The 25,683-nt window shown below is 46.0% G+C and overlaps 10 protein-coding genes across 10 annotated transcripts; 3 read left to right on the top strand and 7 right to left on the bottom strand.

The window, feature by feature from the left end:
- Positions 1–124: 124 nt before the first annotated feature.
- Positions 125–1,839, bottom strand: JR316_0000439 (Sphingomyelin phosphodiesterase 2; the record flags this gene model as incomplete). The annotated part of the gene is made up of 13 exons (XM_047886254.1): positions 125–162; positions 223–386; positions 467–492; positions 553–621; positions 674–733; positions 795–963; positions 1,047–1,056; positions 1,111–1,179; positions 1,259–1,383; positions 1,421–1,427; positions 1,487–1,629; positions 1,681–1,734; positions 1,784–1,839. The coding sequence occupies 13 exons, from the start codon at positions 1,837–1,839 to the stop codon at positions 125–127; spliced, it is 990 nt and encodes a 329-aa protein (XP_047754000.1).
- Positions 1,840–1,992: 153 nt separating this feature from the next.
- On the bottom strand, positions 1,993–3,215 carry JR316_0000438 (Sphingomyelin phosphodiesterase B; the record flags this gene model as incomplete). Its single annotated transcript, XM_047886253.1, has 5 exons — positions 1,993–2,131; positions 2,185–2,305; positions 2,361–2,526; positions 2,582–2,950; positions 3,003–3,215. 5 exons carry the CDS (start codon positions 3,213–3,215, stop codon positions 1,993–1,995), a joined length of 1,008 nt encoding a protein of 335 aa, XP_047753999.1.
- Positions 3,216–4,400: 1,185 nt separating this feature from the next.
- Positions 4,401–4,712, bottom strand: JR316_0000437 (uncharacterized protein; the record flags this gene model as incomplete). The annotated part of the gene is made up of 1 exon (XM_047886252.1): positions 4,401–4,712. One exon carries the CDS (start codon positions 4,710–4,712, stop codon positions 4,401–4,403), a length of 312 nt encoding a protein of 103 aa, XP_047753998.1.
- A 668-nt stretch (positions 4,713–5,380) lies between these two features.
- JR316_0000436 (uncharacterized protein) lies at positions 5,381–9,818 on the bottom strand (the record flags this gene model as incomplete). Its single annotated transcript, XM_047886251.1, has 9 exons — positions 5,381–5,685; positions 5,748–6,194; positions 6,249–6,386; positions 6,440–6,763; positions 6,841–6,993; positions 7,051–8,225; positions 8,282–9,088; positions 9,148–9,218; positions 9,270–9,818. 9 exons carry the CDS (start codon positions 9,816–9,818, stop codon positions 5,381–5,383), a joined length of 3,969 nt encoding a protein of 1,322 aa, XP_047753997.1.
- Positions 9,819–10,818: 1,000 nt separating this feature from the next.
- Positions 10,819–13,354, top strand: JR316_0000435 (Protein sly1; the record flags this gene model as incomplete). The annotated part of the gene is made up of 9 exons (XM_047886250.1): positions 10,819–10,839; positions 10,893–11,131; positions 11,183–11,396; positions 11,457–11,676; positions 11,733–11,903; positions 11,956–12,253; positions 12,304–12,478; positions 12,535–12,861; positions 12,929–13,354. 9 exons carry the CDS (start codon positions 10,819–10,821, stop codon positions 13,352–13,354), a joined length of 2,091 nt encoding a protein of 696 aa, XP_047753996.1.
- Positions 13,355–13,574: 220 nt separating this feature from the next.
- On the bottom strand, positions 13,575–14,701 carry JR316_0000434 (Growth hormone-inducible transmembrane protein; the record flags this gene model as incomplete). The annotated part of the gene is made up of 7 exons (XM_047886249.1): positions 13,575–13,623; positions 13,677–13,781; positions 13,835–14,008; positions 14,071–14,198; positions 14,250–14,350; positions 14,402–14,597; positions 14,651–14,701. 7 exons carry the CDS (start codon positions 14,699–14,701, stop codon positions 13,575–13,577), a joined length of 804 nt encoding a protein of 267 aa, XP_047753995.1.
- Positions 14,702–15,282: 581 nt separating this feature from the next.
- Positions 15,283–18,114, bottom strand: JR316_0000433 (Protein MEI2-like 2; the record flags this gene model as incomplete). Its single annotated transcript, XM_047886248.1, has 13 exons — positions 15,283–15,318; positions 15,373–15,771; positions 15,823–15,864; positions 15,914–16,292; positions 16,341–16,441; positions 16,492–16,522; positions 16,561–16,712; positions 16,764–16,826; positions 16,882–16,947; positions 17,007–17,111; positions 17,162–17,167; positions 17,297–17,364; positions 17,742–18,114. 13 exons carry the CDS (start codon positions 18,112–18,114, stop codon positions 15,283–15,285), a joined length of 1,821 nt encoding a protein of 606 aa, XP_047753994.1.
- Positions 18,115–18,449: 335 nt separating this feature from the next.
- JR316_0000432 (GTPase Ypt5) lies at positions 18,450–19,465 on the top strand (the record flags this gene model as incomplete). The annotated part of the gene is made up of 7 exons (XM_047886247.1): positions 18,450–18,486; positions 18,540–18,564; positions 18,612–18,670; positions 18,721–18,781; positions 18,829–18,859; positions 18,993–19,269; positions 19,326–19,465. The coding sequence occupies 7 exons, from the start codon at positions 18,450–18,452 to the stop codon at positions 19,463–19,465; spliced, it is 630 nt and encodes a 209-aa protein (XP_047753993.1).
- A 329-nt stretch (positions 19,466–19,794) lies between these two features.
- Positions 19,795–22,262, bottom strand: JR316_0000431 (Cell division control protein 25; the record flags this gene model as incomplete). The annotated part of the gene is made up of 4 exons (XM_047886246.1): positions 19,795–20,631; positions 20,684–21,012; positions 21,068–21,695; positions 21,747–22,262. The coding sequence occupies 4 exons, from the start codon at positions 22,260–22,262 to the stop codon at positions 19,795–19,797; spliced, it is 2,310 nt and encodes a 769-aa protein (XP_047753992.1).
- Positions 22,263–22,998: 736 nt separating this feature from the next.
- On the top strand, positions 22,999–24,273 carry JR316_0000430 (IST1-like protein; the record flags this gene model as incomplete). The annotated part of the gene is made up of 8 exons (XM_047886245.1): positions 22,999–23,060; positions 23,200–23,327; positions 23,381–23,471; positions 23,527–23,546; positions 23,601–23,657; positions 23,711–23,805; positions 23,866–24,003; positions 24,064–24,273. 8 exons carry the CDS (start codon positions 22,999–23,001, stop codon positions 24,271–24,273), a joined length of 801 nt encoding a protein of 266 aa, XP_047753991.1.
- Between the last annotated feature and the right edge of the window lie 1,410 nt (positions 24,274–25,683).

Below are 25,683 nucleotides of genomic sequence, written 5' to 3'. Positions count from 1 at the left end.
CGTCTTTGCAGGGCGGTGTGAGCAGAGAGCTTTTGCCTTGGAACGTGTTGAAGGTCTACAGGTTTGTAAAAATGAGCATCGGGCGGCTTTGACTACTCCGACGAGTATGTGAGGTGGGGAGCGATTAACTCACGGTGACCAGACCAGAATCAGCTTCCATTGCTATCATTTGAGAGTCAATCAGCTTCAATATAAAAAGTGGACAAAAATTTAAGACTTCACCTTCTGTGACCCGATGCCACCACGTTGCATTCAGGGGATCGTTTGGTCCCCATTCAGTAATTGTGCCCCCATATGTCTGTCGGGTGTTATACTCATACGAAAACGTGGGCCCAAGAGCAACTTGAGCATCAAGAGCGGGGTAAGAATTGACGTCGCTGATCCACCTAAAAAGGACGAAATAGACAATCGTGTAAGCTATGATGGATTGTATCTGTTAAATATATGGAAGAAGGAAAGAACAAACGTATGTGCGTCCAGAATCTCAAAAGTCTAGAATTTGTGTATTCAGCTGAACAGAGTAGAGTCAATCAAACAGACTGTTAAGCTAACCGCAGTATCAACTTCGTAAAGCCGGAAACCAGAGTTTATGTTTGTTCCTGGTGTTATTGAAGGTCCGGTCTTCGAATAAAGTAAAAATATGCAGTATAAGAGTGATTTAATAGGCACTTACCCAAGCAAGGGTTTGAGCAGTCTCAACTGACATTGTCGTGCCATTATTGGCATAATAAATCTATATTTGACCATGTAAGAACCCAAAAGCATAGTGGCGAATCGAAGCAGGTAATACGCACGCTCATCTGGTCTTCATGAGTGCTAGACAAAGCTTTGGTCTGAGCTTCTTCGTCAAGAAGAAAGGCATACGCACTGTCCCCAAAAAATATCTGCAACGTGTTCAATTTATGTTTTGCCGAATCAAACTGGATCTTACTGGCTATGACATGAGGGCTGAATCGATCAACTCTAGTGAGACAGAATGGCAGAAGAAGGGTTGATTTAATTTAATTCTCCTTCCGATTTTTGGGGTAACAATGTGAACCACTTACATCTGGTAAACTGCGAGATGTGTGCTTTAATTTTCACGCTATCCATATATGGAAAGACACGCACAGAGATTGGTTGGATTTCTGAGTGGGTTTGTACCATCCCAGCCACTAATTACATGCCCGATGATCCATACTGCAGATAAAAATGGTATCAATACGGATATTGATAGAACAGTGAGCTATGACGATTATAATGACGAACACAACCGTACCTCTATCTCCAGAATCCTCTGCATCTTGAAGTTCGTCCGTTAGAAACCGCAACATCCCGGATGTATCAGGATTCGTCATATTAATATAGTTGAAATAATTGGCTCTGTTTATCTCAGTGAGCCTTCTGCACAAGCTGAATCATTTGTAGGAGAAATTCGTACCTGTACCCTAAGTAAAATAAGGATAGTTAACGCTATATTGACAAAAAGTAACAGATGTATACACACATAAGTTTGTGTTCAGGCTAATGATCCGCAATCCATCCGATCGTTTTACCATGTAGCCGGCATAGTGGGTACGGGCCAAATTCACAGCAGCTTCTGGAAGCCAGTGTTCATGCTCCCAAAGACTAGCGAGGTGGTCGTAATTCCTGGCTTGACATCACTACGACACAACTTGTTACTGAAAACAAACTACTTACCAACTGAATTGTTGGGCCAATTCTCCCCCGATGGCGTGCGGAGCATCTTGTGCCCTATTTAATATATAAAGAGACTGAAATTCTTCGAATAGGACACTCTTACTGATTGAAACTGTCGTGATTGCCAACAGCCGCATACACTGGCCCGTTTCCAAGCATCCGTTTGAAAAGATCGTAAACTACCGTCTACGGAGGAGATGGCATAAATAGGATGGCATTAGTAGAACAAAGATGCAAATTAACCTCAGCGTATTCGACGTATGCCCTTTTTCTCCATCAATCTAAAGGTAATAAGAAACATAGCACAAATGCCTACCTTGAAAGTTGGTTATCAGGATCATGAGACACTAGATCGCCCGTGTAAAGGGTGATAGGAAAACCGGTATTGGCCGTGCCAGTCAATATAGGAATTGCATCAAGGGCAGCAATAGCAAGCGATAGAGGAGAATCACTGCAATAACTGATAAATAAATAGCATAAAGTTCAAGGCGCTTTTGCGCATACCATTGGTATGCTCCAAATCTAGGAGCGGACAGTAGTATTGAGTTCGGACTGTTGGCGTTACGCTTGTTCGTACGGCAGCATGAACCAGATGTACAATTGGCTTCTGACCCAGTAGAATATCCTATCAAAGTTTAATAAGACTACCATTCGGTATATCATGTCGAAAATGTACCCACTAGGATCCAAATGAAGATCTGATATGTGCAAAACATTCATTCTCTTCCCACTTGGTTTTCTAGGAGGCGGGAGAGGATGGGGTTTGGGTTTTGTAAACCAGTTGGTCAAATTCAATTCTACAGTGGGCGGCGAAGGACACATGCTGAAAAAATTCTGGCATAGCGCCTTTGGAAAATGATTAACGACACCCCGAATAAGATCACAAAGAGCAAGATAGTACCTGTCCATCATAACCGCCAACGTCCGCATTTGCCACAACTTGAGTGAGAACTGACCCAACACCTGTGAACTGACCATACGTAACTTCGCATGCACTTGTAATATTAAATATTTCACAAAAATGTACAAAAAATTCTGGACCGTTGGCTGGTGTTGCGAGGGAAATGAACTTTCCGATTTCCAGAGCAGCTTGGCAGCGGGCACACGCGTTGGATCCAAAAATAGAACTGGTTGAAAGTGATTCCAATTGCGTAAATGCGCTGTGCAAAATCAAGGTTGAAGGTGCTGTTGGGGGTAACGGATGAGGATCTGTTGTATCATTTACAGGAATATCGTTGGGATCCGTTAAAGCGAATGGATACGTCGTATGCTAAACATTGAATTAGCTCATAAAAAGAAGCACGAAAAGAAGATAGCGCAACAGTAATAGGGTCTGATATGACTGGTTGGGGCTGAGCCGACGTAGCAGTAGGTTGATTGTAATATTTTGAAAACACCGAAGTGGGAAATGCTCCTGGGACGGTGAAAGTTGACGGTTGTATCGCCGTGACAGCAGCGGAAGTGCCAGCCACCACCTGGATAACTCTGAGGGCCCAAATCATGGAGACAAGAGGAGCAGACTCTCCAGGGGACATTACAGAGAAGCCTCTTTTAAACCTGTAGCCGCCGTCGAAACCATGTGCTTCTCGTTGGTAGCTGCGTTTAGCTGTTGTGGTTCACACAAGGCGGCGGAATTTGTGTGGTTTCTCGAGCTATAAATAAATTGAGCTACTTCAACATTGCTGAACCTTCACAAGCAGTCGAATCAGGATAGACAACAAAGCTGCTTCACTCGCCACATGTTCAGCAAGGAGGACTTCACTAGCATCATGTCAAAGAGAAGGTGTACTGAGAAGACCATCGGCATGACAAAAGCAGAAAGCTCAGGGTATCTGCTTGTACATATAAGCGGTCGGTTGAACGTGGTAATGTCTGTGGGTATGGTATACCCTAGCGCGGTTAGTGGTAGGTTGCATCGAAAAACGTTCGAGGTAACTGAGAAATAAATTTGAAGCTCCTATTTACGTAGCTTTCCTGTCACGGGTGCCTGTAAACAAGTTCTGATCGATGTCCATTTCTGGATTGGTTTTGATTTGCTTGATTGATGACGCAGTGTTTCCCACAGTGAGCTTGAACATTCACAAAGTGTCTTGGCGGCATTGAACTGAGAGTCGGGATTTCATAACCGAGGGACACCGAACAGATGCTATCCAATGAATGCTTTCGAGTGGCCAGGGCCATTTTCTTTCGCCTACATGTTGAATTCATGAGTGAGCACTCTAAGAGCCTCATCGAAGGAGGACAACGATCCTCCTTCGGGGGCTAGCTTTGACTGCCGCTTGTTCCGGGCAGTCAAATATGGTTGAAATATGTGCATCGCTGACGGAATGCGTGAAATAGATGGATGTAAACCATAATATATATATACAACTGAGATAATGAGGTATTGGGTGTCTAGATTATAGTAGAGAAGATGGATGGCAGCGACGTGCAAGGTGGGAGGTGTCCCCAGTAATGAAGCAGAAAATACAAGAACAAATCCGTCATATAAATAATGATTGAATGTGGGCAACGTCGACGTTGTAGGTATTGATTGTTGCAGCCAAGCGTCGGACATCCAGAAGTATTCACAGAAAAAAGACCATTGGTATTTGATATCAGGTCTGTCGAAAAATGGCCTAAAGAATAAAAGGGCTACGGCCGGTCAGTTTGTTGAACCAGTAAAAAAGATGCGACTCAACCAACCAGAAAAAATGCAAAGACAGATTCAAGCTTTGCATCTAGCCAGATAATGTGGCATCCTCTTGCCTGTCTGCGTCCGGGTGATTCGTCGGCGCCAATACGTCTGTATCAACCGAAGACGTGGATGGCGTCAACTGAAGGACCTCGATCTTCTCCTTTATCTCGTTTGATGTGGGCGAGTGGACAGATGACGATTGAACGGTCGGAGAACCCTCACTGCGAGCCTTCTCTTCTGCAATTCTCCGCGATTCTGTCCAAAGCGCGAGAGTATAATTGTGCAACGAGCGGGTGTAAAGAGCAAGCGAGTCGAGAGTATTATCGGTAGGTTGGGAGTTGGGGGACTCGGCCATTTGGTGAAAGTTAATATAAAGGTGTAGCGAACGTATAAAAGTTTGAAAAAAAAGCTCCGAGCTGTGCTTCGTGTATGTTGGCAGCTGGCGGACGGAATAAAGGCGTGAACGTGAGGAAGAAAAAGAGAACAAATTTTGTGTCGCGATGATGATTATATAGGCATTCCGACCCCAGATCACATTACCTCGATATTGAAACATTTGTTTTAAAAGAGCACTCTTCGCCAATGTAGCGCCCTCTATCGTTGAGGCGTGGTGTGCCTGCAGGAAATTGAGCACCGAGTCTCCTCCGATGGAAACAACGACTTTCTGGACATCAGGACAGGTGTATGGAGGGACAGGTTCAAGAATCTGATGATTTCATGGGAATACCAACACAATCCAAGGGTCGAGGTTTCAACGGGTCAAAATCGTTTTATCCTCATCGTACACACCAAATGGCGTATATCATGACGTCACTTAGCAGATCCGCCCTCGGGACCCCTAAGCGAAGGCCTAGAACAACCTGGATTCCTGATGGATTTCAAATGTTTCCTCTACAGAAATCGCAGATCATTACAAGATCATTAGCCTAAGTACAACAAGCAAGATGGAGGATATACAGTTGTCAAGAATTGTTCAGTAGTCATCAGTACCAGGGAACTGTCCATACATAGCACAACAATAGATTATCTAGAGTTTCGACGCGTCGACGAAGACCTTCTTGTCATTACGTCTTCCTTGGCCCGCACGTCCAGAGTGACTTGCAGATCATGATATTTCTGCAAATCGACAGCCTCCGACCGAGCTACACCTGCTGAATCATTCGGCAACCAGATAATAGGAGGTGGAGCTATCAACTCTGGTGCGTACATGATCCCAGCCATATCTTCAGCGTGATCAGTGAAAGGCAATGGCGGCAAATGGGGTGGGGCGTCAGGATGTGTACGCGCTGCCCTCTCCGTGGCCGTTAGGTCATCCAAGGTTTCGGTTTCTACGTAAGGAAGGGATTAATAAGAAATCCTGTCACGTACAGCAAAAGAAGGCAAAACTCACGAAGGGGTAGAGCACCTTTATAGGAAGAGGCTGAAGGCATCACAGCCAAAGTCACACTCATCATTTCGAGCACAGAGGCCATAGAACCACGGGTTCGCGTTCCAGGAATACTACTTCCATTGGCTGTATCCGTCTCGAAGTTGAGATATCTATCAGCTCCACTTGCAAACGTATCCAATGAGTTTATGGTGATTGGACTCAAAGATTTACGTCCCGGCAACCGTGTTTTCCAGCTGGTGTATGCTTCGACAAAAATAATCACGAAGACCCCTGTTCCAACGAGAATGCCGCCTTCGGCCCAAAAACGCAAAGACAAGACAATAAGCCCAAGAAGAATGGGTTGAAATGATAGTAATGTTCCGAATCTTTTCAAGAGCCATATTTGTAACAGGCCGCCTGTCTGGGAATGGGTACGAGCATATACATATCCAACAAGATATCGATGAGCTGATAGAATCAAATCAGCGGGGCGTCAGACGTAAATGACACAAAGAACCATACCAATCAGTGTAAGGAAAACCAATATGACTACAGCAGGCGCAATGAGAGGGAAAATAAGAGCAAAGGTGGAAGCAAAAACAATCGCCAGGACGCATGCTCCGATGGCATACGAAGGGTCATAGGTTCTCGGATAAACAGCTAGATATTATACGTCAAACTGGTGGCAGTTACCAGAAAATCAAATTTCCTACCCCGGAATCTTTGCCGTGGAGTCAATGCCTGCTTCTCGGCGCGGAGAACACGCCAAAGGCGGATGGGCTGCAACATGAGGAGTGCAGGGAAGATGATGGCGATATTGATAACGATGGCAAGAGCAAGCACGCTCATATATATTGCACCAGTAGCGATGGTTTTCGTGGTGTTTACATCTGTGCTGAAGGCCTGCATGGAGAAAAGGATCGCACCAATCGCGATCAACCAGACTGCGCCAATAGCAGCTAAAATGAAAAATGAAATTTTGAAGACGAGAAGTTGGTTTCCTGAGATAGAAACAGAACCATGGATTTTGGCCACCCCTGTCACAGATTGATCGATTAATATCAACATAAGCAGAAATGGCGTCTGAAAGACGAACAATTTATCATAGCTAGACCCAAAACAATGAAGATAGTCACAGCCACTGCTGGTGCCAGAATAGTGGCAACCCCTGCAGCAATAGTATTCGCCGAAATGAGGGGCTGTAGAAATGGAATGAAATGTGCAACATCAGGTGCTGGTGCAAGAGTTAAGCCAACAGCTGCAGTCACTGAAAAAAATGCAGTTCAGCCCTTTCCCCTAGTGTGTGAAGAATAGAAACCCTTACAAGCAGCTCCTAACATAACCGCCACAACGATGATAACAGACCACATAGCAATTAAATCGAGACTGGTCCTCTCGTTCTGAAGTACGTCCCATCTGATGTCTTCTTTCGCCCTGCCTTCGATCATCTGAATGCCTGGAATAAAACGAAGACCTTTCCCAATCATCAACCATCCATTTATACCCGTGCCAGACGCGATATCGTTATAACTGTCCCTCTGAGCGTCAGCAATTTCAGCGTTGATAATCTTCAGCCGTGAGCGCCATTGAGTTATTTCAGCATAGACATTTCCGAGTTCCTCGAAGCCTAGGCCGTCGAGGGGTCGCACAAAGGGCTGGGAAGGTTGAAGCCGAAGGTGTGGAGGTGGAACAGATTCAGGATCAACCACTTGTGTTTGACGACGAGGAAATGTTTCTCGTCGTGTAGAAGGAGGAGGATCCGATTTCGGGGTGCGAGGTCGACGTAAGAAGGATGAGGGCCCTGCTTGCTCTGGCGGGAAGCCATTATGATCGTCTCCGATCATTTCTGGGCCATCTTGAGATATATCCACCCATTCCTCGTCCTGTTCGTGAATAGTACGGACAACTCCATGTTCGTCTACTTCCATATCTTCATACGGAGTGATTCCATAATTGGGCCCGAATAATCTGGGATCCGGTATATGTGGAAGCCAACTTCCATGTCCGTCCACTGGTCCCAATTCGCCTGTTTTTTCTATCGCTACGCTGGTACCTAAGGGTAACCGGCCATAGGCGACAGAGTTCCGATTCACTTCCATAAATCTACTGCCAATAACGCGCGAGTTTATTGACTCTGACAGGCTCTGGTGTCGATCAACACCAACTTCTGCAAACCTTCCCCCGCTGACACCCGAAACTCCTCTAAGTTTGTAATAGGATGATGGTGCGACAAACGAAGTAGGGGCTAGCGAAGAGGCTGCAAAGGCGCGATTCATATGTCTTCGTGAACGAGACCTTCGTTGCTGAGGTGCAAGTGGAAGAGGTCGGCTGATATATGGGCGTGATGGATCTGCAGGAGGAGGAGGAGGAACAAAATCTATGATGGAAGGGTCTGGAGTAGTCACTCGGAAAGAGCTTATATACTTCGTTTCTGATATCTCAAGGTTTTCCAAAATTTCGTCTCGTTCATCTATGAGTAGTGCTAGTTTGTGGGTATCTCTAAGTGTAATAGTTCGGCGCTGATTTAGCACAAATTACAGTCAAAATAGACTCACCCTATAGAAAATAGGCTCTGAATGTCAACTTCTGCACCAGTCATATCTTCGTTCCGATTCAGTGGCTGTTCTTCTTCTCTATTTCTAGTTCTTCTTTCGCCATTTCTAGGACGGACACCTGCGCTCTTGGAAGTATGGTTTCGTTTTCCAGCATCACCCAACGACGAACTCAAGCCAATTTTCACCAGATGATCCTTCAGCTGCTTTTCACCCCACATAGCGTAACCAGGCGCTTTCTTCGCGCTCAACCATCCCATATCTTTTCCCTCGCATTTTACCGCCAACCACCGTTGTCTATAGTCTACGACTCTGTTGAACTCCTTGATGATTTTGTATAGAGGCGGAAGGATCCCCAGCACGATGGTCATAACGGTCAGCACAATCACTCGAACATGAGCATGGAAAGGATCAGAGTCGGACAGAGTTTCCCTCCTTTTAATCGAGGAAGACCCGGTGACTGTGATACCTGCATCTTCAAAGAGTCTCACAAGGCGGATTAGGCTGAGGTCCGTGAGCGTTGAGTAACCGCCTCCAAAAACGGAGGCAGGAGGAAGATTGCCATTACAAGGTGTGTTGATAAGATATAGAGGGAGAGCACCAGCAAGAGCTAGGAAGGACCATCCAAGCGTAATAAGTAAGGCAACCCATAACGCGCGTTGGCTGAGTTGTTCATCTGATGGGAATAATTTGGCGTCTTGGTTTGGAGAACGGCCTGCATCTGATACGTCTGAAGGTAGTGAAGGGACTAGAGGGACCTTTGGAAAAAGAAACGCAAAAAATGAAGAACCCAAGGGCTTTGGTCGAAGACTTTGAATGTCGTGGTTAGGCTCAAACTACGAAAAGCAAACATTCAGGTTTGAACTTACTCCTGCTGTACAAACCATTCTCGTAGGCCGTATACTTGTCGGAAACGGGGTCGCAGAATCGCAAATGTGAGCTATTGAACAATCAATACCCTCGGGTTCTAGAATGATGTAAAAAATCATACCCATAGTATGAAACCGATTGCACTCGGAACAATGACTACAGATAAAATCCCCGCAGCGGTAGAGTCCAAGCCATCGCCTGGGCAAAGTTCACCAGACCTTGACAATATTGGAGAAGAGGTGCTGAACGCGGCGGAAACCATTGAAGTCGTTGAGGATAATGTAGTTGAACTTGAGGATATACTTGTACTCCGGGTTACCAAAGATTCGGAAAAGGATGTAAACGTAGTGAACTCTTGTGTAATGGTGGATATAGGGAAGATTGTTGTGAACACCAGAGAACCATCGGCAGACGATGCTCTGGTAGCGTCAGATGGTGTGGGTGTCGCGTCAAGAGTAGAAATTGATATATCCTGAGGATCAGTCGGGATAGGTGGTGTATTTGTGGGTATCGCAGGAGGTATAGAAAGCGAAGTCGGCGTGGAAGTAGGTAGGCTTGGGCTAGAAGCGACTACCCCAGTCGTGGTCCAGTCGTTATTGAGTTCGTCTGTGCGCCGTTGAAGGTACACTGGATATCGTAATTCATGAGCATCTTTAGAGAGCGGAAGCATCCTAGACCTGAGGCCAGGGGGTATATGGAATACAAAAGCAAGAAGGTGTAGTAGTAACGTTAACTTTTCAACCATGAACAGATAACCCCAATAAGGCAAGTGACCTACTTCTGATCCCGGCTTGTTATTCGCTTATGGTGGGTTTGGTTTTAGTCTTTGCAAACACCTATTGTTCGGGAAATAAGAGGGTCGAAGATCGTACTGTTCGATGGCCATGCCTCTGTAAACACGTTTTCTCCCAAGGAACTTCCAAGTTCGGGCACATTTGCCTTCACCTGGAATAATACAACAGTTTGGGAGTTGCCATAACTATAATTTAATTCGGGTTCCCTTAGGCGTCTTTTATTCTCATGAACATACCTCGATGCTGCTGGTATAAGGTAGAACATCTGAATACCAGAGCGTCGACAAGTCAACTCGTCTCCAATAGTAATTGTCAACCTTTGCCCATGATACTTGTGCCATGCGGCGGGTTGTAAATAACCATGGTTCTCTTACGGAAATGTCGGGCCTGGGACGTCATCATAGTTCTCAGGTGGAGATCACGACAGATCACAGTAAAGTCCGTTTAAGTGTCAAGGTATACCAGTGGAGATTGGACGCTTCCTGACCACCCAAAACCACTGGTAAAGGAGTTGACTTGTCAGCAATAATGATACTTGAGACTATGGTGTGCACTGTGATTGGAACGTCGCCGCTTGCAAGAAACCTTGGGTATGGCAGAGTGTTGTCCGTTTCTGTTCCTACTTTGAGAGACTGGTTAAGATTTTGCGAAAAGGACCAAGTTGTGGCCGGTCGGTGGTAGTCGAACCAACTTGTCGAATGCCAGAACAAGCACTCATCAATGAATAGATGCACAAAGTTAATGCGATGATTGCACTGACAATCTATAATCATGTGATCCCAGTCACCTTCAGTCGCCACACTCGAGTGGTAGCTACTTGACTTGTTACTTGGTTGCTACAACTTCTACGAGTTTAATTTCCATTTCAGCCTCGCGATGGCGAGCGCCTCGAAGCAGGTCAGTCATACGCTGGATTACTTGTCATAGCATTGGTATTGAATGTGCCTTAGTCTGTGGTATCGACGTTACAGCATGCACAAACAACTGCCCTGCTGAACTTGCTTAACCTCAATCAACCTGTTGAGGCTCCCTCTGCACACTCAGGAAAGGGTGCCCCAGGCTTTAAAACCCCTCCAGTATCCGGGCCACCTGTATGGAAAATTCTGGTCCTGGATCAGCAAACCAAGGATGTTCTTGCGACTGTCCTGCGCGTTCAGGATCTACGTGACGCGGGGGTGACCCTCCACGTGTAAGCTATTGCTCCTATTCATCGTAGTAATTGTATTGAAGGGTACTCCAGACAGCTTCACTCCTTACGACCTCCTTTGCCTGATGTTCCCGCCGTATATTTTGTCTCTCCAACATTGACAAATATCAAGCGCATCGCTCAAGACCTACAAAAGTCGTTATACGAATCTTTCCATTTAAACTTCGTCGAACCGCTTCCCCGCGCTCTTCTAGAAGAACTTGCAGCTTCTGTGGCACAGGACGGTACTGGAGAGCTCGTCGAACAAGTGCGTCATAATAGCAATTCCCGGCGACGGTTATTGATCTAGATACATGTCGAATTACAGGTCGTTGACCAGTACCTCTCATTTATAGCCCCTTCACCTTCACTTTTCTCCCTTTTACCTCATCCACTTATACCCTCTGTAACGTCCCCTACACCACCGACTTCATCTGGGCCTGTTGCCACTTATACCATACTGAATTCTCCTTCCTCCACTGAACAACAAATCGAAGAAGAGATTGAACGCGTAGCTAATGGACTCTTCAGTGCAGTCGCTACCATGGGTGTGTCATGTTCTTTTCTTACATCCTTGATTTTAAGCAATTTACAACCATTTCAGGACACGTACCCTTTATTCGAGCACCAAGAGGAAATGCAGCCGAGATGGTTGCAAAGAAACTGGAGACCAAGATTCGGGACGCCATTCTTTCCGGCGCCCGTTCTCATGGCACATCTACTACTTCACTCTTCTCTCAAGATTCTACTGGACTTTCAAATTTACAGCGCCCTCGTAAGTCTCATCATGAATTCTTTCTATATGGTACTTAGTGACTTTCTTCCAGTTTTGCTTATCCTGGACCGTAATGTGGATTTGGTGTCAGTCGTTGCTCATGGTTGGACATATCAAGCTCTGGTTTCCGACTGTCTCGACATTAAACTCAACCGCGTGACCGTCACTCAGCAGCAAGGGAAGAAGTCATACGACCTAGACTCAAAAGACTTTTTCTGGGCTCAGAATGCCGCCAACCCGTTTCCCCAGGTCGCAGAGGAGATTGACTTGGAGCTGAACAAATACAAACAAGATGCCGCGGAAATTACGCGAAGTACCGGTGTCAGTGATGTTAACGATATATCACAGCTGTGGGTATTCCATGATATTGTAATGGTACAGTCTGCTCATTGCTATACAGAGACCTCACAGCAAATGCTGCACATCTGAAAACCGCTATAACTCAGCTACCTGAGTTGACAGCGAGAAAAGCAACATTGGATACCCATATGAATATAGCAACTGCCCTGCTAGAACAAATCAAGAAACGCTCCCTTGACGAATTGTTTAGCACAGAAGAAGCCATTACAAGACAGGTGAACCGTTTTGAATGATGTATGCCTGCGTAATAGTTTACACATAGTTTTGTTAGACAACTGCGTCCATTCTGGAGTTCCTACGTGCCCCTCGTCCCGATGGAGAACTCACCGCTAATGATAAGCTCCGTCTCGTTCTTGTGTTCTACCTCTCAGCACCCGACAATTCAGTTTCAAAGGACGACGTCGCAGAGCTAGAGAAAGAGTTAAAGTCTGCAGGCGCAGATGTGGCAGCGTTCGAATATGTCAGACGAACACGCGAAATTTCGCGCATGACCTCTTCTATCAGCGCTGCAAATACAGGGACTGCAACTCCCGCCCTTGGAGGTGTAGCTGGTCAAGGAGGGGAACTGTTCAAAGGCTTCAGTGCTCTAGGGAATAAGGTACCATCAACATTGCACATGCTCCCCCTTTTGCATCTCTGACTCAATTATTTTCATGCTTCTATAGCTTACAGACCGCCTCAAAGATGGAAGATTTGACACCCTCATCTCAGGCGTCAAGAACTTTTTACCCACCAACAAACTTTTCCCCGTTTCAAGGCTCACTGAGGCGCTCATGGACTCATCAGCGGCTTCTAACCAATCTTTGGCGGAAACCGACGAATATGTCTTCCTGGACCCCCGCGCCCCACGGCATGGCCATACAGGGATGCCTGGAGCTCCTGGTAGCAGTGGAGTTGGGAGAGCCAAACGCATGGCATTTTCGGAGGGAATGGTCTTCATAGTGGGTGGTGCCGGTTATGTGGAATACGGTAACCTACAGGAGTGGGCAAGCAAAACAGGCAAAAGAGTGACGTACGGTGGAACTGAGATTGTCGACCCAGGAGGTTTTGTTAAAATTTTAGAGAGCCTTGGGAAGGCCGGAACTTCTTAAATCGAATTAGCGAACTTTCGGTTAATATGATCATCTTTCCTCTGGTTGTACAGCAGCTTTTACCTTGAAATAAATTGATATCCACGAGTTAGTAGAAGTTCGTCGCATCGACTGGCACGTAGATAGAAATACACATTGTATGATAGAAGATACATGAATTTAAATGTAAATAATGAGAGTAAGTGGCGAAGGATCGTTTTACCTGCAAGATAACAACTGTTTACTTTTTGCGGTTGCCCTGCATAGCGAGGATCTGGACAAGTCGAATGCTATGCATTAAGAGATTAGAATATATTTGAATTGATATGTTGCGGAATCTTACAAGATATTGATCATATCGAGTTCGAGGCTGATAGATTCTTTGATGGGGTCTGCTTTCATAATGCCCTGTTCAGCTAGACGGGCGTGCTTAAGGATCTTTTGCGTACTGCATACCAATTAGGGTTGAAAAATTAGGGCAGAACAGAGACAGAGACGCACTCATAGAGCACAAATCCGCCAAATAGAGCTAGTCCTCCGTAGAGAGAAATAGATTCGGCAATCATAAGACTACGCATACCCATAGAAGGCAGAAGCATTGGCGCAAGGGAGCTAAGAGCGACTACAGTCACTCCTGCCAGAAGAGGTCCTCCGAGGTTCAAATACTTATCATTGCTGTTACACGAAGGTAGATCAGATCAGATAACAAAGTAAAACGAATCAACTTCAGGGCTCACGTAGCAGTTGCACCGACATATGAGATAGAACCAACTACACCAACGGTATACAAGGCTGCTCTTGAAAGTATAGCTGGGCTAAAGAAAAAGAGGGGACTCAAAGTTGCTGCCTGGCATGCATTAAACCCCTGGAAGATGTGAGTAATTTTTTAATAAACGGCTGTGCTCAAATGACTTACAAGCCAGAACAAGTGCTTCTGAACTGTATTTTCAGGAGCAGTATATATCGTCCCCATCATTGTGCCAATGCTTCCAACCAAACTGACACCAAGTACCATCCCTAGAAAGTTTGTCAGAGACATTCACAAAACAATAAAATGACCCAATCTACATGGATTGGCAGACATGAGTCTGAAAGCGAAGCCAGAGCGAAACAGGTTGCGAGCAGCCAGTGCTGTTAGGACAAGACCACCACCAGTGTACTTGAAGCTATCGTTCAGTAAGCTCCTTTCAGCGACAGTAAGTGGATCTCGTGTGTCGCGATTGAATATAGCCTCAACAGCTACCACGGCGCCAGCAACGCCAGCCTGAATTGCAGAAAATGTGAGTTATTAACATCATTATAGGATACAATACTTACAGCCGTGATGGCAAATTTTCTCCAGTTGAAGGCTGTATCTTGCTGGAGCATTGGCCTTTCGGTTACAATGGACCTGACTCCCTTGAAGTAGGGCGAAATCTGCAGATTGGAAGTAGGTTTGCGGTGAGACAATTGTTGAATAGAACCTAGTCCATGGCTGAAGCTCCGTGAACCACACGAGAACCTATGGAACGACGAGAGTAGTGTTGAATTAACAGTGGGTCTCAAAGAAGAGACTGAAAGACGTAGCATAGCGAATGGCAGTGAAAGAAAGCGGAAGATGGGAATGTTTCTGGTGCTCTACCTATATTTATGTGCTATTTGCCTCCGGTGCCCAGCCAAACTGTCGCCGACACAACCACGTCATGCGCCATTCCCTCATGTTCCGTCGGCATCCGCTAATTGAAATTCATAATCGGTGTGCTACAAGATACTAGAAGATACCCGAACACTACATAACTATAGCACAGCGAAAGAAAACTTCAAAGTAATAATGATAGATAAGCAAAAGAAAAACAGCCACAAAGCACGTTGAATGACAGATAAAACAACTACAAATTAATAAAGTCGAATTCAGTATTTTGGGAGGATGCCTCTATTCATCCATGTAACTTAGTGAAGACACTCATTCGTTATGGCTTCGGTACCTGAGCAGTGGCCTGGGTTTGCTGATGGTTAATTGTAAGTCATTATCCCATGCCAATAGCTAAGCCAGTACTCACCAGATAGGCCATCAACTGCTGGTATTGTGGATTAGTCGATGATGGTGGCGCACCAGCCATGGCCCCAGGTGGTGGTGTGCCCATTAAATGGGGTGGAGGAGCACTAAAAGCTTGTCCTGGAGGTGGAGGTCGTTGTTGCGACTGCTGCTGTGCAGATTGCAATAGCGCAAGGATGTTCGGAGGCAAGTTAGCCAAGTTAGGGTTAACAGGTGGTACACTAGCAGGAGGTGCGTTGGGTGCACCATAAGGATTGGCGGGACCTGGATATTGGGCAGGCGGCTGCGAGTAATATGAGTTTGATGTAGGCGGTGCTGCTGGGATTGCAGGCATTGGGGGAGCGGACGTTGGAGGGGGTACAGCCGGTGGAGCAGATACAGGTTGCTTCAACGCGGCCAACAGCTACATCATATAGTAAGAATATGACAGATGAGTTTGATTGGTTTTGCTTACTTGTTGAACTTTTCTTGCTTGTTCAAGACGGTCATCCTGAGCCTTATGATGTTGTCAGATAGATCAACAAGGAATAAATTATATAACCCACAGATGGAGGTGGCGGCGGAGGTGCCGGAGGCATGCCATATCCTGGAGGTCCTCCGCCATATCCACTTATAGGTGGGGCACCATAACCACCAGACTGAGGAGGAGGAGGCGGCGGTCCACCATAACCGCCACGGTTATTTTCGTAACGGTCGTTGTACCCACCTTGCCTTCCGCCACGTCCTGGGTTTTCGTCGTCGTATCGACCATTCCGTTGCCTGTAGTCGCGATCTTGACGACCAAAATCCCCACGGCGATCATCATAATCTTCACCTCTACCCCTTCCGCCGCGATGGGCGCCTCGATTTCCCCCTCGACCGCCCCTCATCCCACCACGCATCCCGCCACGATCTTCCCAGTGGCCGCCACCACCGCCACCCTCACTAAACAATATAAGCGCATCGTTCATCCAATCCACGTCGAAACCTTACCGGTGGCCAGCTGAAATAGTTTCATCCCATGCAAAGACTATGTCCATTACACCATCTTGTAGGCCCTGATGACGCAGACGATCATGGGCCTCACCACAAGCCTATCATAACTTTCAGGGGAAAAAATTGCGAATGAAATTCAATCACTGACCCTTGTGTCGTAAAATTCAACGTAACGTGAGCTGCAATAAAAGAATGTCAACATAGTGTTGACACAGACAGTCGGAAATGTTCTAACTCGATGCGATCGCCAACAGGTTTCACGGCCTTAACGTCTCCAAATTGCTGGAATTTACGACGCACTTCGTTGTCATCGATGGGTAAACCAGAAACGGAATTCCGCAAAGTCACTTGAAGAGTTCCTTGGAATTGCTACAAAGGTTGTAAACAACGGCCCTTCAACTGAGAGAAGATGTTACTGACTTGATTTTTTTCGCGATCGTTGCCTTTTTGGTCGTCCCGTGGCAAAGAGTAATGGACATCGATCTGCGAATATGCGTATTGTTAAAGAGAAAGGATCTGTGCTTTCATTTGTGCTCACTGGTCGGCCACTGATTTCCGAGCCTTGAAGACGCTCCCGTGCTCTTTCAGCTGCCCGAAGATCAAACTAAACATTGACACAATACTCAGCGGTCACGGAAATCGCCGTATACATGCGTCACGTACATAGGTAACAAAAACCATCCCTCTTGTTGATATCAAATCAAAAAAGGTCTTGATTTCACCATGTTCTTCAAATATTCGGCGCACATCCTCGCTTGGAGTTTCGTACTAGCAGTGGAAGTATATTAGCACACTTAAATTGAAATACATAAAAATACGTAGGTCTGATGAACAGAAGCAAAATTCGTAACTCAAAAAAAATTTTCATGGCGACTTGCCTTTATATTGCGAATGAAAAGAGTTCGACATGGTCTTTCGCGTTGGATGCGCTCTTCAATTATTGAGTCATGTACTTTGTCATCTCTTTCCTTCCTAATAGGTCGTCGATTCCGATCTTCTTCATCGTAGGTTCCTGGTCCGTCTAACACGGTGAATAGGCACAAGTGAGAAACTTAAACATCATGGCGTGGAGAAAAAATCAAGTAAGATAGGACGTAGCATTGAGAGGGAAGCACGGGGTATCGGCAATATTTCATGATTCTCAAGGACAGATCCATGTCATCATCTGGCGTAGACGCTCAAGGAGACACCGATATTTACGATTCAAGTCAACCAAAGTGAACGGGGATCGTGGAACATATCACTGAAGCTCGCAGCAGTTACCAAGATATGATGCTGATTTCGAAACAAAAAATGCGCCAGATCCCGCGTGCCTCACACCCGAAAAAGACTAAGACGAACGAATAGTTCTTCTTTTCCTATCCTTTATATTTATGTTAAATCTTAATTGTAGCGCACCTGCAAATTTAGAATAGTCTTGGTATCCTGATTGACCTGTTGATGGAGGAAAATGGGCAGGAGTTGAATCTGCATAACTGTTTTGGTAATATGACTGTTGGTGGTTTGGTGGTGGAGGCTCATAATTATTGTAGCCACCAAAATCGTTTTGGCTTGGTCCTTGATCGTAAGCACCTTGATTGCTCATTCCCTGATCATAATGCCCGTAGCCTCCGCGACCTCGTTGGAAACCACCGCCTCTTGCTCTGAAGGGTGGGCCGCCTCGATCTGGATAGCGGTGGCCTCGATCACCTGGAGGGGCAGGAGAATGGTTACCCCGACGACCTGGAGAAGAGTGGTCGAAATTTGCACCGTAGGGATGGTGTCGATTCATGTTTGCTCTCAAATATGACTGATTTAACGGTCTGCGCTGATGACGTGGGACTGAAGACAGGCCAATGAACGCTGAACTGGATAGACTGCTGACTCGAACGAACACAGCCAAAAAAAACTGCAGACGAAAGGAGATCAGAAACTTAGAACTTAAGCCGAGGACAGAAGTGCAGAACGGGAGAAAAGCAGTTGGTGGTATGGAGAAGAGGGACGTGAACAAAAACTGTTTGCAATTCACTAACCGGAAAATGCCGGCAACAGCAGCCGTCCCGTGCGGTCAGGCTGCGGTGCTGCTGCATCATCAGACAGTCAGAGCTACCCCTACTCTTAACGACCATGTCCAAACAGTTTCAATTCAAACTCGTTCTCTTAGGTCAGTTTTCTTTATCTATTGTATTCTTTTTCTTCTCATTTCTTCTTTCTTAGGCGAATCTGCCGTTGGTAAATCAAGGTTAGTCTAGCATGGTTCTCTATCGCCGCTAACTCACACCTGTCCAGTCTGGTCCTTCGCTTTGTGAAAGACCAATTTGACGACTATCGCGAGAGCACTATTGGAGGTCAGTTGTACGCTTACATCACGTCTAACAGTCTAATACTCCTCTATCAGCCGCTTTTCTGACGCAGACTGTCACTCTCGATGACCAGACGACGGTGAAGTTCGAGATATGGTGCGGACTCCTCTTCATATGACATAACCGATGGAACTCAAATCCAGCAGGGATACGGCTGGACAGGAGCGCTATAAGGTGTGTTCACTGTGTTCACTGTTTGACTCATTCATAAGTTGTGGAACTGACTCGCAAGCCTATTTACAGTCTCTTGTGCGTAATCAATCTATTCCTAATGTCAAGAGCATACCCTGATCTTCACATCCCGTAGGCACCTATGTACTACCGAAATGCTAATTGCGCCGTCGTTGTGTATGATATTACACAATCAGCATCACTGGAAAAGGCTCGCACATGGATACGAGAGTTGCAGCGACAGGCCGACCCTTCAATAGTAATCGCTTTATGCGGAAACAAGTCAGATTTAGCGGCACGACGCCAAGTCTCACAGGAAGAAGCAAAGAAGTATGCTGATGAGGAGGGTCTCATGTGGACAGAAACCAGTGCAAAGACGGGCGAGGGCGTCACAGAGATCTTTACTGCTATCGGTAAGCTTTTGAGGATCCGCAGTTTTGAACACTGAATTGAAATGTGCGACCCTCAGCTCAGAAACTTCCTCTAACTGCTCCTTCGGCTACACGAGCTGGAGCTGGTAGAACTGGTACAGCCGCTAGACCTGGCCTCGATCTCAATAAACAAGCTGGTGCGGGAGCTGCAGGCCAACCTGATGCCTGCAACTGTTAATTTCTCGCTTCCTCATCAAAGCCACATTTTTTCTCTTCCACATCTGTCTGTTTTTCTGTAACGTACTACCATACCTTTTTGCCTCGAATTTTTCTTTTTTCTGGTTACTTCGGACCTTCTGGGATATACAATCTATTTCATAGCTGCCTTCTCACACTTTCAGAAACCCCCTCATTGGGGCGATAGTGCTACGCCACTTATCATTCTGGTTATTCAGATTTTCGTTTCTATATAATCGATAGGATGTGGTGACATACACAGTTGATACAGTTAAATAATGTTACATATATTACATATTAGACGTCCAAGATAGGCGTCAAGCTTGCTCTTCAGAAGCCTGCAGCCTCTAGACCTTTCCTGATGTCTGCATGCGCCATTTCGCTGCGCTGAAGCTCCTTGCTCCTCTTCCAAAACCAATCCTTGTCTCTGACGTCACGAAGCTGCGCTTCAATGAATAGCGTCGTTGACTCACTGGTGACGAGTTTGTACGTCCGAGTTTGGAACTTCAGCATATTGGTGATGATTTCATACCACCGCGCTTTCTGGAAAAAGCAAACTCGACCATCGGCTTGTTTATGTTGGTCGTTTGCATGTACAAGGTCAGTTAAGTACATCCCTATAAATGGCACACAGGGACCTTCGGCCTTTTGGGCTAAATTGCGATACCCAGCAAAACCGCCTGTGGGCTCATTGTGCCGCAGCAAGTGATCTAGTTGTGATTTCCGATGTACGTGCGACCAAGTCAGATGTAGATCTTTGATGTCCATACTGGACAAGGCTATGATTATAGCACTCATGGACGAGAAGTTGTTCAACGTTCGGCACTTTTCGGCGACTTTGATCCAGAATTCGACGGTGTCTGCTCGTTTGGGAAGGGAGTCGGAGATGAGGATAGTTTTCTTTACCCATCCGTTGAGCTTGTCATGAGTAGCACAAAACTCCTGTAAATTGGCGAACGCGGGGTCTGGATTAGTTCTTGCCTTGGCTTTCGCATAAGAGAGACATTGTTGTGGAGTTATTTTGATATACAAGGCATACTCCCAGAGAGTGAGTTGCTCTGCTACGCGTATGGGATCCAGTTTAAGTAGGTCGATCCTTTGCGCTTTGGCCATTTTGGTTTTGCTCGGAGAAACAGCACGCAACGATGAAGATGGGAGGACTGATGACTGTAAATACAAGATTAGAGTTTTCTTCTGTATATACTATTCTTGGTCATACCGATTGTGCGATCTCCTTTGCTAGCTTGATAGCCATCTCTGCATGTGTACCGCCCAAATTACTCAGAAAGGCGCCAAGAGCTCGTCCAATGTGAGGTTCCTCTTCCAAAAGACGGTGCTTCGATAGCCATAGTTCAAAAACTTCAAGAACCCTTTGACGAACGGGTTCTCGAAGATTTGTCGACCAATCCTCGTACTCAGTTTCTATTAGTGATTTGGGGGGTCTCAAATTGAACCTGTCAATGAGTAGCTCGAAAAGTTGATCTGCAGTCATGAACGTCCGAAAGGTTGTAAGAAAAACATTTGTGAAGGAATTGCCTTCGGTTTGTTCTAAACATATACTGTTTAGTGTACATATGCCAGATTTGAAAGCAGTTCAACTTACTTGTAAGATCGTTACTTCCTGTAACTAGCGTTAGTCGTTCAATTAGAGCTGGTATTGATGCAAAGCGTATGTGCCCCTTGTCATCCTCATCAATCTGATCGGCATATTGTGGCTTGAAATAGCGAGGTTTACAAATGGATATTGTCGGTATGTAATTTTTCTTCGTCATCTGTTTGATTGTCTGGCTGGGTTTTCGGCGAAGCTGGTCCTGCCGCGTGCTCTTGAACATGGCATCGAATGAACCAGTGATGTCTGGACTTGCTATTTCATCGATCTTCTTCAAGTCCTGGGTTTCAATAAGAGTAGACAACTGCCGCAATGTTGGGTCATCGTTGACCATGACAGGTCGCCGACGAATATGACGGTTGGACAGGGAACCCGCTCTCGCTCGGCTATCGGTGTCTGGCGGAGGTGTCAGTGGAGTAGGTTTATCAAGCGATATAGACCGCGAAACTCCGGCAGGGGGTATAGGCATGGGCGATGACGGAGATGGTGGCGGATGTAGTTGTTGGCACCGCCGTGATGAAGAGGATGACGACTGTGAAGTGGAGGGTATTGTTCGGCCTTCGACCTTGTTTGGGGTATCTTTTGAATTATAGGATGTGGCAATCGAAGAACTAGAATGCGACTGGAATTCATTCATTAGCAACTTGATTCAGCGAGTAGAACACAGATGTACCTTGAAGAAGTCTTCGTAAGTAGCAGATGTGGGACTGTCAGAATCGGAATCAAAAACATGTGCGCCGCTCTCGTAGGTGTGTGTGTTGTTATAGAGCTCTTCGGCCTCGAATTCAGGTATTCGAAACTCTTCGCCCAAGTTTCGTAACCGATCAGCCATATCGCTAGAAAGAGCACGAACAAAGGCCTGAGGTATCCAGCCCACGACGGTACCTTCTTTCGGCATGGCTGCCCACCAGCCCGTCCCATCACGTTTGACAACATCTAATATCTGCCCCTTCCTGAACGATAGCATACCGGATTCTTGGGCTTCAAAGTCGTATTGGCAAAGTACGGAGAACATGACGGAATCGGGTTGTTGGGGGCTCGGTGGAGGGCTAATATTGTCGGATTGAACGACCAAAGGAGCCGAATCAGGGGTCTGAGGGGCGACAGCAACCTTGGAATTGGGATGTGGAGGGGATATGAGGAGATGCAGCGACTGACGCACAGCCTGTGAGCGAGTCTGAGAGACCATGATTATAGTTGTAGAAAACGATCGTATCAAGAAAGTGGAGCGATTATATATTGAACAGCAAGAAAGGTATTACAGAATTGGCAAATGAGCGAGCATGTAGATGAAGATAGAGAGAGAATCGAAAGGAAGGGGCGAGAGTCGGTCGTGAGTAAGAAATCGAGTTGTAACGGGCAGACTGTCCTAATCCAGGTGTCTGGGCCCCGACAACCATCAACACAGACGGTTAATCGCCATTAGGGGTAAAACCCTTCATCGGCCATTGGCTTATCAGCTAGCTATAGTCGACATATAAGAATCATTGCAAAAAATACCATGTTTCCTCCACCAACCCGCCGTAAATCACTCACGAATAAGCACAGCACAACGGAGATGTGCCCCGGCCGAGATGCTGTCTAGTCACTGCATTTCTTTGCAAACTGAACAGTGTTCCATGCCCTGTTTTTCTCGAACGAAATATGTTCCTCGACTTGTCGAATCATTTGAACAAAGAAATCATTGAAACGGTTCCTCGCTGAGGTTGCGACTTTAAAGTGTCGTCGTCCCTGAACCTGATCGCTTACGGTGCCTTGAGAGGACTTCTGCATGACTCATCTCAATTTGTCATTCATATTTGCCAACAGCCTTCAATGCAAGCACACCGTCATTTGCAATGATCGCGGGCCAGCACTCCTTGCACACTCTTTGTCAAGTTAAAGCTGCCTCCTGACTACTTCGCTTTCTAATAGATATCTTGACGATGTCGATGTGGAACTCCGCCAAAGCCAAGGTGAGATCGCTGCCAAATGATCCTGCGCACTCGTAGAAAGTAACCACAGTCGCGCGCTGACTGGACGATCAAGTACATAACTCATCACAACCTATCTGTCTGAAGGTTCAACTGAAGTGATCGTTAATTCTGCAAGTCCATACCCTCATATCTTATCCATCACTCTTTCAGGTTGTCAGTTCAGCGCTTGCGAACGCTTCAGCAAAAGAAAGAAGCACAGGCTAAGGCTGCTCGCCGCGACATAGCCAACTTGATAGAGCGAGGAAAGATAGAAACTGCCCGTATCAAGGTAGAGACGAGTATGTTACCCTTTACCTCACCATCCCAGCAACGTTGGTTGATCCCTGGACAGTAATCAATGAAGACATTTATATCGAGTTACTGGAGCTCCTGGAATTGTATTGCGAGTTGCTATTGGCGCGATTCGGGCTTCTAGATCAGAAGTGAGCATTCTATATTTTACTTCTACGACGACATCGGGCATTAATAGGCTCTCAGTACTCGAGAGCCCGATCCAGGTGGGCAGGAAAAATAGTCAAGCTGGAGCGGAAAGTTTAATTTGTTCCTTGCAGGTATTGTTGAAGGGGTGTGCAGTATTATTCATGCCGCACCACGTACTGAACTCAAGGGTAGGTTATAAAAGTTTGCATATTTTCCATGCTGGTTCACGCCATGCGAATAGAATTGCATATCCTTCGGGATATCTTGATGCACAAATACGGACGTGAATTCGCTGTGGGTGTCATGGAGAACCGCAATGGCTGTGTAAGCAATCGCGTAAGTTGTCGAGTTTCTAAGTATCTAAATATGCGAACGTTTTAACACCGCATCTTGTAGGTTATGAGCAAGATAATTAATGTTACTCCTGCCCCTGCATTGGTAGACGCCTACATAAGAGAAATCACCAAGGCATATGGTGTACCCTGGTCGTCTCCCGATGACCCTAATCCCGCGAGCCTTGTCCAAGACATGAAGGTACGTCATAACTCTTAGATAGGAAAAGAACCTCACAGATTCTAATTTATCCGTTTCCAGGACGAACAAAAGGAAGACGTACCACCTACTGATCCAACCGAAAAGACGGACGAAGCAAACAAATCAAAGGATCAAGGGAGTTCTTCTACAACTCCTGAACCATCTTCAAAAGCAACAGACTCTAAAAAGTCTTCTGTTTCGAGTCCACCGCCGATCGAGGACGAATTCGAGGTTCTATCCAGAAGGTTTGCTCAACTCAAGAAGCGATAGGTTGACTAGGGAGGTTAAATAATTATACCCATTGCAATGTACCAGTCAACATGTTTTTCTCAGAATAGAAGAATTATAACCCGGGTCGCTTTCATTGTCAAAATTTTCTTTTGAGTCGTGGCTTGTAAGAGCTCCACCCGACTGTGAAGACCATGCGCCTTACATGCTTTAGATATGCAAGTTTACTATGTAATGGGTATGCAAACGGTGATCAACTAGGTACCCGAAATTACAGTTAAATACGAGAATGAGTTATGGGAGCTCAGATCAAAATTTGCATGGCATATACAAGCTAGCGAGGTTGAAGACATGCATGGGTTATCTAGCTGTAGGACAGAAGAACCTAGAAGGGTTTGTGGCAAATGGATAATGACATATATCGGTCGGACATGCATTTCTTTACCTTTGACACTACAACTTGAAGAAGTCGCACTTTAGCTGCAATGTATCATGTCCCTTCTAGTCTTGCAATTGTCAGGGGGCAGGCTTAGCTCAACAGGGCTCCAAAAATATCAAAAGGCGGCTCCAATTCCTATGGCAAAGGTGAGGCTATTCAATCCACCACGAGAATCCAGAAAATTCTTCTAGTCTGTGCGGAAACCAAAGATACATTTGGTAGGTAATCCTGTCCCTTGCCACAATGTTTACATCGACAGGACATCCTCGCGGAATTATGCTATAAGACCCGATGTTTTTAACGACTGCGGTACAGATGGCGGAGGTAAGAAGTATGAGATGGAAAAGAATCCAGTATGAGATAAATCGTCAGATTTTTTCATCCTTAAAGCACACCTGATTCGACGGAATATGATTCAAAAGTATCATATGCAGCAGTCGCCGTGCCCTGTTATCGGCGGGGGTAACGGAGCGTGTCGTTTTGAAATCGGGACAAAACACGCAGCATGTCCTACATGAATTGATGGATTGTCCAGGCAGATCAAGCCACCACAAGGGTTATCACAGGGACTTTGGTGTACCATGACGGCTGAGATTGTTTCAGAGGGTATATACGGTATGTTTGTCTGCACAGTTGAGCAGCTGATGTCAGGGGTTTTCAAAGAAAGATTATGTCCCGTAGGTTGTGCTTGTGTTTAACACGGTGTGTAAGCGCAATATTTAGCCCCGTAGTACCGGCAAAATGGATTCACAGCTTCCCCAGATCACTGCCTCATACAGGAAGGGTCTGTAGGGGTCTGTTAACCCGGGTGACGCATTGTTGATACCTTTTGTAAATAAGTGTAGCCCAAAGAGACTCCGTGTACCGAAAAATACCCTGCGCCTGTATCTGCGGCCAGAAATAAAGCGTGGTAGTATCAGCGAGAGCACCCCAGAGTTTCTAAAAACAGCTGGCTGTAGTGAGAACAACCAACATAGGCGTGTTAGCCCACAGAAAGGATATTTCTTCCTGAT

This window comes from Psilocybe cubensis, chromosome 1 (genome assembly GCF_017499595.1).
Source record: "Psilocybe cubensis strain MGC-MH-2018 chromosome 1, whole genome shotgun sequence".
NCBI classification, from domain to species: domain Eukaryota; kingdom Fungi; phylum Basidiomycota; class Agaricomycetes; order Agaricales; family Agrocybaceae; genus Psilocybe; species Psilocybe cubensis.
Note: the sequence above shows the minus strand (reverse complement) of the source record. Positions and strands in the feature narration are given on the sequence as shown.